Raw genomic sequence first — 12,568 nt, 5'->3', positions numbered from 1 at the left:
ACGCGTATCAACTGGCAAGTGAGAAAAATGTGAAGGCAATCCTAATGAATATACCAGAAACAGTATCAGAAGAAGTGATTTTTAACAATTTACAACAAGGTAAATTCCCTATCATAAAAGTCCAGCAATTCAACAGAACCAGAAGAGAAATTATGGAAAAAACTCCCAATATTCTTCCTGGAATTGAAAAGAAATACTGTTGGAAGTGCCATATTTAACCTGAATAATATGTTCATTATCAACATACAAATTGAGAAGTTTGCCCCCAGAAAGTGTCCGATGCAGTGTTATGGATGCCAGGAATATGGCCACACACAGTATTTATGCAAATGTCAAGAAAGATGTTGCAAATGCAAAGACAGCCACAGCACAAAGTTATGCCCTAAAAGACCTGAAGATAAGCCAACCTGCATTTTTTGCAGAGAGGGCCACATAAGCAGCTATTGTGGATGTAAGGCATATAAAGAAAAATTTGAAAGAAAAGAAAAAGGAACCCACCAAAAGGAATTTCTGAGACTAAGAGCATGGAAGAAAATGAAGCAAGAGCAAAAGTAAAAAAGCTTCTAGACCAATGTTTAGTGATAAAGTGAAAGGAAAAAGATTTAATATCCCAAAGGAAGCAAACGAAGCCATGAATTGGCTCCAAGATGAAAAAATCCAAAACTTCCTCAGTAACATCGTCATGCAATGAGGAAAGCAAGACAAACAAGCACTTTAACTTTTAAAACAGCAATGCACTTCATGAAAATTGCAGAGGGCGAAAACTAAGGCGATGTCCCCGCCCCCAAAGTGATGAAAATTAAGTATTAAGGATGCATTTTCTGTCCTTCACAGGTCCACCTGTTTAAGCAGCAGATCTTGGGGTCAGACTTGTTCTTGGAGTGCTTCTTCTTGGGATGTTGACCTCACATGTGACTGGCCTCGATGAATCAACTTTCTTCCAGGTATTAATTGTAGACTTCAGTCTTCACCTTTCTTACCCTCAGGGCTACGGTGCTCATGCACCCATTAGATTCATTAAAACATCGTGAGAGCCCACTGGGCAACTTGATTTAGTAGGCAATACCCTTTCGAGGTACATACTATTTCGCTAAATTGATGATTCTGATTCTAGTTGAAGTCACTAGATTTTCAGAATGTACCCATACTCTGGCAACCATCCTCATAACAGTCCTGCAGTCAAGTAACAATGCCATTTTTGTACCATTCCTTATGTTATGTTCCAACAATTTTTGTAAACAAATCATGATATTTTTTCAAATATGCACCTGTGGAATTTGCCAGCAATAGAAGAAAGAAACTGCTCTAAAATTCTGCAGAATTACAGAATTCTCAGATGGGAACAAATAGGATATGCATTTGTGAGATAGCTGGTGTTGCTGAGGTTTTTGCGATGTTGAGTCTCTGATATTTTCTGTAAGCAAAAACATATCACTGTGCACTTATTGAGAAGAGAAATGCAAAAAAAGACAGAAATATGGGAGACAAATTTTGAATCTTTCATTTTTAATGCATCACATAATTCTTATTTAATAACTAAAATTTAGTATTTAAATTGCTAAAATATGTTTTCTTTTTATATTCTGGTAATGTTTACCAACTTCTGATAAACATCAATAATGTAAGAGTCTTTTAAAAAAAAGTTGCAAAAACCACAACTTTGCACCTGATAAATAACTATTACCTTTTTATGTGTAAAAAGAATTAAATTGAACCAAAATAGTTGTGTTAATTAACATAAGTAATACAGTTATTTTTAATTTTGTGATGAAATATTGTAAAATTTTTTGTTCTTGAATAGTACGTAAATCATAATCTTTACTTTCTTTTCAGTGGAAATGTGATTATTGAAACTAAATTTTATGACCAGGATCTTCTAGTCAGCACATCTAGGGTTCGGTTGTTTTACGTGTGATTGAATTATCTCAAAATGTACAGCCATTTCTATTAGTATAATGCACCAGTTGCAGTGTTGTTTTACATTTCACACAAGGCCAGTTTGTGAGGAATACTTGAAATGATAAGATTGAATGTTTTCACTCTACTGTATAATTGCAAATTTTATCTAATGACAACTTTATACATGTGTAAGTGTGAAGTAGTTTCAAGGTAAAAGTATTTTTGATGTGATGCCATGCTGAACACGTCTACCATATTTGTATACCACCAAAACATGTTTTCACATGAAGAATGTTCAGGATTTTAAATGTAAAACTAAATATGTGCACTAGCTGTTGCTATGCAGCAAAGATGTGAATAGCTTTAAAAAAAAAAAAATGAGTAAGTTATTTCTTTTCTTAACTATTTGATATTAAGGTAAAACTAATTTTTAAAATGTTTGGGGGAAGAAGTAATTTCTAAAGAAAATGTTTGTACTAATTTACATATGTAGAATGTGCAATTTGAAAGTAAAATTCAACATTAAATGCCTTGCATGTGCAGGAGCAGTGCTTGTAAAATGAATTAGCTGTACAGCACATGAATTCTTAAACTTTAATCACATATTTGTTTGTAATGGCAAAGCACTGAAGGGCAGTGAACTGCACTTAATTTATAAAAAACTAATACCTATATGTTGTTCTAAAATATAATTAATAAATCAAATAACCTGATTCAAGTAATATACTTAGGAATTAAGACCTATCATTTTTTGGAAAACTAGTATAGAACTAACTGAAAGCTGGAAAACATAGAGAAATTAAGAAAACATTTTTGGATTTAAAAAAATTATTTGTTCAAAAATATTAAAATGATTGTTGTAATGTTTTAATTCATGGTAAATTATATTAAATATTCTTGATGTTTAATCTGTATATGATAAGACCAAAAAACTGGTATTTTACATTTTAAAATGTATTAAATAAATTAATATACCATGTTACACTGTTCTTGTGGAGATTAAAAAAATAATAAAAATGTCTTTTTTATTTACATGTAGATTGCTATTTATAATTTCATTATTTGTGCATGAATTATTATTTTATCTTCTTTTTGAAGATTAAAGGAATTATTGTATAAAACTGTCATAAATTTTTTAAGGTGTACAGCAGAGACATTGCATATCAAGAACATGGACATATTAAACTGATCCTAGCTAGCTATGTTCATTCTTTTTAGTATTTTAATACCTATTTTACTGCAATATTTTAAAAAATTTATAACCACATTTCACTTTGACATTTCATGTCTCACTATGTATGTGCGGACATTTCATGTCTCACTATGTATGTGCGGTATATTTTATGCAGTCTATAGTTATATATAAAAATATTTGGTGATAAATAACCAAAGAAAAAAAAGAATTAAAGTTGTGCATGGAGATATGAATAATTTTTTTTTTTTTTTTTTTTTATTTAGATTAAATTTTTCTTATTGGTGAGCTAAAATAGTTTCTTGAGAAATGGTAGGTCAAAATTCCATCTGCACATCTCATATTTTTTAAACAATATATTCTTTTTTATATTTATGAATATTAAAAATAATTTAGAACATGAAGAATTTTATAAATATGTGAAATGATAATTATAGCATTGTAAGTTAGGCTAAGATAAATTTACCACAATTTTCAAATAAATATTATAATTTTTTTTGGCATTTGAATGCTATCAAATGTGAATATCTGGATGGTGTTTATATATGTATATGTTATGCTTTTTGTGCACCTAGTCTGCTAATATATGGCATTTTATCAATCCAGGGAAACTGTAAAAGATGTGACAGTATTTGCATATTTTTCTGTAAATAAAATGTTTGTGTGATATAAGGTTTATATAATATTGCTGAAGTGATTTATAAGCATTTCTCAATAGCTAATACTAGTGCATGTTTTAATATTTTCATTGCAAGGTATGCATTGGAAAAATATTACGTTTTGAATCTTATAAAATTTGTATGTGACTAGTTCTACCTTTCCATTTCTTCAAATTTTCCTGCATGGGCATAAAATTCGTAATTTTACAGATTTGATCTTGCCCTTATTAGAAACATGAAACATGCTTTGCATGTGTCATGTGAAAGAAAAAAAAATTCAGTGAACCCTCTCTGAGATAACCAGCTAGAATTCTGAATAATTTTGAGGTAGCCAGCTTATAGACGCTGTCAGTCACTGATGGTAGTTATTGATTTGCATCGTGGGTTTACCGTGTTCAAGGTTATTGAAGTTTGTTAACCCTCTGGGCGGCCAGGGTTTTCGCTAAGAAAGCGCAAATTTCCCAAAACTACTATGAGAACAAATTATTTTATTGATATTAATGTAAAAACTCTACTGGTATTTCATACCTGGATTTGTTTTCTTTTGATATATTGCCTTAATTTCATTGACATATTTTAATATGCATGTATATATACATTCTTACAGGTATCACAATAAATATTCTAGGCCGTATATATACGGCCTTGCCGCTTAGAGGGTTAAAGGAAAATATTAATTTAGAGGTGTGGTATGTTGATTCATTAATATCATTATGTTGATGAAAACAGTGAATAATTGAGAAAAATGAATAAATAAATAGCAATTTTTTTATGCCCAGTTTTCTAGAATACTCTAAGTAATATTTTAAAATATACTTACATGCTAACTTTATTTAATAATTTCAGAAATACTCATTATTTATTAAAATACAAATACTGATCCATTGAATCCTACAGACTACCAGCAGTATCTTCTGCAATTTTTAGTCACTTCCAAGACTTGAAATTTCATGTTTTGACTTGCAAACATTTTAACCAAAGCTTAATCACTTAAGGTGTATGAAGGTATTTAAAAAAAGGTATGCATAAATGAATCAATACAACCAGTTGCAGCAGCATCAAATTCAAAGATGAACTGCTTTTGTCACCTAATGCTGATACTATGCTAACTACTTTAAATGGGAAGTGAAAAGTAAGCCTAAACACATTAGATTTATGATAATCATTTAAAGAAACTTATTCATAATCCATAGTGAGCCTATGTCATACCTTACATGATATTGAGTTAGCCCTCATATGCTCTAAGTGTTCATTATATATAATCAAACGAACACATCACTTTAAATCAGCAATTCCCTTTGTTTCTGAAAAATAATTTTGTAGCTCAGTGAGAATCAGATGTGGAACTCTTCGATTTATTTAATGCATGAAACATTTTAATTTGATAATAAGATATTTTAGTATGTCACCATATTGCATATTTGGCAATCTTGGTGTGGTTAGAGAGCAGTTGTCTCAGAATACTGCAGTTATCAATACCAATATGTGTGTATACTCTTGGCCATTTTAATAATAAGTGGTCGTCTACAGGAGAGGGTCGCTAAGAGACAGTTTACTATTATTTTTTTTGTCATGTAAATTAGAGAAACAGTGGGTAGTTTTGTTTTATGATTTGTTGTATTATTGTATTTGAGTGTAAGAAAGAATCAGTGTTCAATATTCTCACAGACAGTAACCTAACACCAGTCTGGTGACCTACTGCCTATTGAACCATTATTAGAACAAAAGAAATTGATAACATTACCATGCTAAACTGTATGGAAAACAGCTATACATAAGTAAATAAATGTAAAGAAATAATATGTACTTAGCATTGCCGCAAAATTTATTACATAACAAATTATTATATTATATAACATTATTAGAAGAATGCATCGATATTTCTCTGAAGAGGACCTATCTTAGCCTCTGTATTTTTCATTAACACAAATAATGGCCTGATGTCCATCAGCAATGCCAGAAGTTTGGGCCCATTGTTGACAAATTGTCATCACAGTTCAGCAAGATGACAGGGCAGCATCATGAGTATTGTTCCTTTCGTATTTCATACGATTATTTGTTTAGGATGACCCCATAGATTTTATCATCTGTGTGTTGGAACCACAGCAGGATCAACAAAATTCGTTGGATGACTTAAAATCAGGTATCACATAATTTATATTCATAACCCAAGGCAAATACAGAATACATCATGTTGTTATAGATACAGCCCAGTAGGTAACCTGTTACAAGAATACTGCTTGGCATTAGTGTAATGCTAATAATACTAATGTTACTTAGTGTAAGGGAAACTAAAATACATCCTCCAAATGTCTGTATATTGCTAAATTTAAGGAGACAGATTTTTGAATTTTTCTTGTATTTTTTAAATATAATGCTGAAGTATTATTTATTATGCTCTAAGTATTTTTTTCTTTTAATCAACTTTTTTATTTTCTCTTCCCACCCTGCCTCGTTTCTCTCTTCCCCCCCCCTTTTTTTAAGGAAATATTGCACCAGTTTTTAAGTTCATCTTTTAGTGATTTAAAATTTTCAATTTTAATAGCTCTTTAACTGTAAATAAAGCACTTATTAAACTATTTTAGTGTATTGTGAGTTGTATAGGTGTAAAATGTAATAGGATCAAATTATTACTGTGTGATAATGTTTGCACGAAAACTTCTTTTGTAAAGATTAAAAAAATACTTAAATGGTTTGTTCCCTCAAGTATAGTGTTTCTTTCAGTTCAGTTTTTCTAATACCCAAAATCTTTATACATTCATAAATGAATCTGAAGTACATGCTCATACATGTAGAATAGAATAAATTTCATATTAATTTAGAGGTGTGATATGTTAATTTATTAATATCATTATGTTAATGAAAACTGTGAATATTATAGAAAAATCGATAAATAGTTTTTTTATGCCCAGTTTTTTTGGAATACTCTAAGTAACATTTTAACATAAACTTTATTTAATAATTTCAGAAATACTCATTATTTATTAAAATACAAATACTGATCCATTGAATCCTACAGACTACCGGCAGTATCTTCTGCAATTTTTAGTCATTTCCAAGACTTAAAATTTCATGTTTTGACTTGCAAACATTTTAACCAAAGCTTAATCACTTAAGGTGTATAAAGGTATTTAAAAAAAGATATGCATAAATGAATTGAACTATCAGTCAGTACAACTTTGAAATCAATACAACCAGTTGCAGCAGCATCAAAATCAAAGATCAACTCATGAACTGTATTTGTTTGCCAAAGATATCATCTGTTGTGCAAATCTAGTAATTTGCATAATTATTTTCGTGCAAAAAGAAAATATTTCATTTTATGTCATTTCCTAGTTTTGTTTGAAATGCTTTTTAGTATCATTTGCAAATGCTTACCAATGACAGCTTCAGCTTAAATAGATGCTTGTAAATAGATTGAAACTGCATTGTGTAGAGCAGTGATGTGTAACCAAATGTTTGTCACTTTTTTCTGATGAAGAATGCATTGTGACTGAATGTATATTCTAAGTATTATTTATTATAAATCATCTTGTGGAAATATGAAGTTATGTATGTGTATAAATTATTAAATTTAGTTTTCCTTCCAAAAATAATTGCTTAGCGTGGTCAGTAGCAGGACCACCAAGTCCCTTAGCCTATGAATTTTAACTTTCTTTATGTTTATCATGTTTTACTCTCTTATTTTCTTTAATAATTTTAAATCATACAGATCCATGTATTATTAAAATAAATAGTAATGTGAAATGTTATGCAGAACCAGTGGCATGGCTAGAACTTTGAAGAAAAGTTTAATTCCAATATTTAAATTGTATTATTATTATTAGATAAACTATCGATGACATCCTAGAGGTTTAAGCTTCATTGCTCCAATTGCTATAACATAGACAGTATAGAAAATGTTCTTAAATGCAAAATAAACATTTATAATATTTCATAGAAAGATTTATAATACTTTATAATGCAGTAATTGCTTCTTAGTACTAGTAAATGTTTTGCAGTAATTGCTTCTAAATACTAGTAATTATTTTGCATTTAAAAAGTAATAAATACTACTTAAATGCAAAATAAACATGTTCTGGAGATTGTATTTTAGAATAAACTGTAAGAATTCAAAAGGACTGTCCTCTCATCATCTTTTTTCTTTTCCCCTAACAATAGCAGAAGTAAAATTCTTGAAATACATCTGTTTTAACAAGGCGTTCTTTCTTATTAATGTCACAGAAATCATAATTTAGTTTGTAATTTTTATTCAAAAGTTTCAATGGAATAAAAAAGGTATAACATGGATAAGTTATAATCTTGTGGGGTATAAAAAGACATGTTGAAATCTCGTGATTTCTTTGAATACTTTACCTCAAGTAGTTTTTTTCTCTCAATTTAATTTAGTATGCAATTCAAAATTTCAATGAATTTATGGGTCTTGACAATCCATGACTTACTATAAAATGGTATTTCATGCAAAAATTGCCCCCACCCTAGAAATGTGCCACTCAGAGTGTACTGCCCCTTCTAGCTATGCCACTGTGCAGAACAATACTTTTACCTATGTAATGACAAAAGAATTCATTCTGAAAGATATTGCCACTCTGATCACATGGACTGGATTATGCTAAAACAATAAAATTTATGTAAACAAAAGAGTAATGCTGTAACATTTTTACCGGGATGCCATTTGTTTCATTATTAAATTTTTGACTTCCCTTTGACAACATACATGTTTTAAGGTTCATTATTTATGATTAATAGTTTTGATCATTTAACATAAAACGTATATATGTCCAGTGATTGTTCTGAAGAAGTACTTAAAAAATACTCCAAAAGCTTTTTAAATATGTATATAATTTGTTTTCTTCCTCATTCGCTATATATTTGGCTGTAAAAAATTATTTTATATATTTGATTAAGAAGATAACTTTTGAGTTTTTATTAAAAGAATATATATGACTCTTTGTAAGCAAAGGGACCATACTGGTGAATGAGGTCTCCACTACTTTTGAAAGCAGTCGTATAGTTTATTCTGATATACCTTTTTAAGGACTCTTGAAGAAGTGACTATTTCTGTAATTTAATTTCGATTTCAAATAAAATTTGCATTCCACTAATAGATGTGCTTTTATTTGGTATTATCAATGTATTATATTTGACTTCTTCATACTTTCTGTATAAATAAGAAGAAATGAAAATAGTATTTCAATCATAGTTCAAAATGTAGGGATATAACAAAAAATATATATAGTGTCCACATATAACAAATATATATATAGTGTCCACTCAACATTATGCTATAGTGCTGTAAATTTCTGTGTTATTACATATGTATCAGAATTTTATCTTGACAATTTATTTTTGTTTAATATACATATAATATGAGAATTTGGGTATCCAAAAATCCTCATGTCACAAGGAAGTTGAAACAGGACACATTCAAATGTTTGGTGTGGAATGCCACTTGAGAAGATTTTAGGACCATTTTTCTTCCACGAACAAACAGTAACAGCCAGAGTTTACGTCTATACACTGACCAATTATATTTGCTCACAGTTTCAGGATTGTCAACCAGGATCATTTTATCACATGTCAAGGTTGTGTCACTTGTCACAAAACTTTCAAAGTGCTTTTGAAAGTACGTCCATAACTAGTTGCCCAACAAGAAAGAGAAAGTCTGCCTCTATGCAAATGAGGATTTCTACTAAGTATTAAGTATTATGGCCCATTCAGCTAAAGCCTGAGAGCTACCATTTGTTGCAGGTAGTACATCTAAAAATGCAAGGCTGTTATCTCTTTCTGTTCGTAATGCGATATGTTTTGATACAAATGATATAACTTGCATATAAAATCTTTCAATGTTTTGCGGCCATGTTCTCAAATAGCAAATGTATCATCCACTTATTTTATCTGGATTCTGGGTATAAGGCCAAAGACATTGTTCTCCAAGCATCTCTTCAACTCACATACAATTTTTAAAATGTACAATTTCTAGGTGCTGCCGTAAACTGCTTAAACATTTATAAACTTAAAAATGAACTTGAGTGTAATTTTTTAAATGTGCGATTTTATAGGTGCTTACGTAAATTGCTGAGACTATAAAATTCTTACACAACCCCTAAAATTCATCTGTCCTCATTTTGCCTGTTGGTAGTGATTTGAGTTATATAATTTTGAAAGAATTTACCTGGGCTGCATTTTAATAGGAGAAAGGGTGACTCAGGAACTGCGAATTTCTTTGTAGAGAGCGCATATGAAAGCGTAATTTTTTTTATTTTATTAAAATGTGCGTCAAGATCAAAACTGTTGTATTATGAGATATTTTTTCAAAACTAGCACTACATATATTTAAGAACAAGCAATGAAGAAAGATTAAATTGTGCAATATTTTTTGAGAAACTGTATAATTTTTGAAAGAGTTGAAAATTGTGCAATATTTGTATAAAAGTATATATTCAGCACCAGCTGTATCACCTTCCATTAATTACAGGGTGGTCATAAAAATACTTCCCCGATATATTAAGGGCCCCTAAGCCTATCTTCTCAATCAATTGAAATAAAATTTTGGATGTTTGGAGATATGCGCTCGAAATTGTGATGATTTAAAACAATAGAGCTCTCATTGTTACTACAGTGAAATATTTTCGAATAGCAATACCCACTTTTTTCTCCCTTTTCTGCACAAATTGATCAGTGCGTTGAAAATTATATAAATGGCATTGCAACGATACACGTATGACGAAAACTGCTGCAAAGGGGCCCACTAGCGGCCGAGCAGTAAAGACGCTGAACACTGGTAGTTCGGTCCGAGGTTCGAATCCTGCTAACGGGTTGGCTGCATGGGCGTTTTCGTGGTTTTCCTTATGTGTAACGTGTATACGAGCCAGTTTCCCTTAGAAAGTCCTCCACAAAGGCATCCCTCCCTTTTGGCAGATAGCCCTCGTGTGCTTTGCCGTAATTGAATAATCCAATCCATTTGCAAAGGAGAGCATCGTGAAAACCAATGACAGCACAAAGAATTGTTCACGAGAAATGGGTCTGTTACCATAATCCTAAGTTACAAAAGCAGTTGTTGAGTCCGAGCAAACCTGTTGATAAAGTGAATGCACCAGACAAGCTTTGGGGCTCAAATCATAGAGATGACATGGGTATTTGTAAATGTAGAGTGTCTGTGCGACATAGGGCCACTTAAAATCTGGCGAGCGGAAAGTGGACCACTCGAGAGGAGACCTTCACATCTATTCTTCCAAATGCTTTCCATCAAAACTGTGGTGGAACTGCACAGTGAGTGCAGCTGTACTATACCTGTCGATGAGTAGTGGAATTCTGATTCCTGCTCACTTTTTCCTGTACCTGGCACCGGATCTGCATTTCAAAGGGCTAATTCTTTAGATAGGAACTTCGAAGATATGATCCAGTTAATTCTAAATGTTCAGAGTATTAATGACAATTTATGCTCTGAACAATATAGCGGAAGTGTGCTGTTTTGAAGCAGAATAAAGGTGAAGTGAAGAATATATAGTACTTTTCTGCCTTAGTTATACTTTACAAGTCTAAAGGAGGTGGACGCCTTGAATGAAATAGTTCTTCCCCACCGGCGACGAGACCTAGTATTTCCATAGCATATAAACAGATCTGGCAGAAATGAGGCCTAAGGTTGTGGAACATAATGATTTATACATTGACTAGTAGGCAGTTTTCGCTATCATTTTACACATTAAATCAAGTGACCTAAATATTGTAAAACTTTTTACAAACTTCAATACTTGAAATATATGTACTTTTTATTCTGTTTCAATTTACAAACCGGAAAGCATATAAATATTCCTGAAAATCAACCAAAAAAAATCATTAAAACTAATAAAATCTAGAAAATTGCGGTCGGTCAATTTGGATATGTAATGCTGCCTTAGTACAGATTCGGAAACTTAATTATGACATAGAATTCCAGTTGTCACATCAAAATAAATAATAATAATCTTTTCTTTTGTATAATCTTTGCTTCATCTCTAAACCATTTCATAAATCTTGTTTTTAATAGTGTTACGTGCATACGGGTTTGATATAGATTGCATGCACACCTTGATTAAATTTATTTTCCAAAAAATAAAGTTTTAATTCTGAAACTTTTCACACAAAAGTGCTCGTACACCCCTTATCAGTATGACAGAGCACAATCAGTAATTACCTCTTCAAATAAGAGCGTCGAATACAGGCAACGCAAAACGTATCACAAAGAGAAATCTCTCAGTACGCTGAGCTCGGTACTCTGAGCTGAACTGAAAACTGATTGCCGTCTCCGATATTATAGAGCTTTCCCCCGTCCTCCAGAGGAATTGCCACTAACTTCGATTACTCGAAATTGTTGGAAGGCATACATAGTTAATTCTACAAGCACTTCGCCTTTTCTAATGACTTTCGTTTTGTCCCTTATGTTGACAGCTCCCGACAACTGTACATCTCTAATGAATAACCATACTGTAAAGATCTTCTTTACATCTGTAGATACTGTATATATTGTACATTATTTTCTTTCATCTTTGTATGTAATATTTTATTTGATTGATAAAGGACCAGAGGGTCCAAACGAAGTTGACGAGGTCGACAAATCTTCCAGTGAGAGAGTTCGTTGTCCGTCGCGCCTTTAGCCCTAACAGGCCGCGTGGTACTAGCGTACGACCGCTGAAAAGTTTCGGGTTCAAAATCAAATCCCCCGCAATGTTCTTAAGTGAACGGGAGAATCATCAGAAAGTTAGTTAGTTACCGGGATGTCGGTCCTTGATAGGTCGCTGAGGCTGTTAGTTTTTAGGACATTTCATTATGCCGTATC

At 31.5% G+C, this 12,568-nt stretch overlaps 1 protein-coding gene across 2 annotated transcripts in view; it reads left to right on the top strand.

The window, feature by feature from the left end:
- PrBP (Prenyl-binding protein) overlaps window positions 1–8,855 on the top strand; it is a 39,222-nt gene extending 30,367 nt beyond the window's left edge. For both annotated transcript variants that reach the window (XM_085819933.1, XM_085819934.1), the window contains one exon: window positions 1,834–8,855. In XM_085819933.1, the coding sequence (XP_085676059.1) occupies window positions 1,834–1,915 (82 nt within the window). In that variant the 3' untranslated portion in view covers window positions 1,916–8,855. The remainder of the gene's footprint in view (window positions 1–1,833) is intronic.
- Window positions 8,856–12,568: the final 3,713 nt, after the last annotated feature.

The sequence above is a fragment of the Stegodyphus dumicola genome, chromosome 7 (assembly GCF_044657685.1).
Source record: "Stegodyphus dumicola isolate Sdum_Otavi_A_Nest chromosome 7, ASM4465768v1".
Taxonomy (NCBI): domain Eukaryota; kingdom Metazoa; phylum Arthropoda; class Arachnida; order Araneae; family Eresidae; genus Stegodyphus; species Stegodyphus dumicola.
The sequence above is the reverse complement of the archived record's forward strand: the minus strand, read 5'-3'. Positions and strand labels throughout refer to the sequence as shown.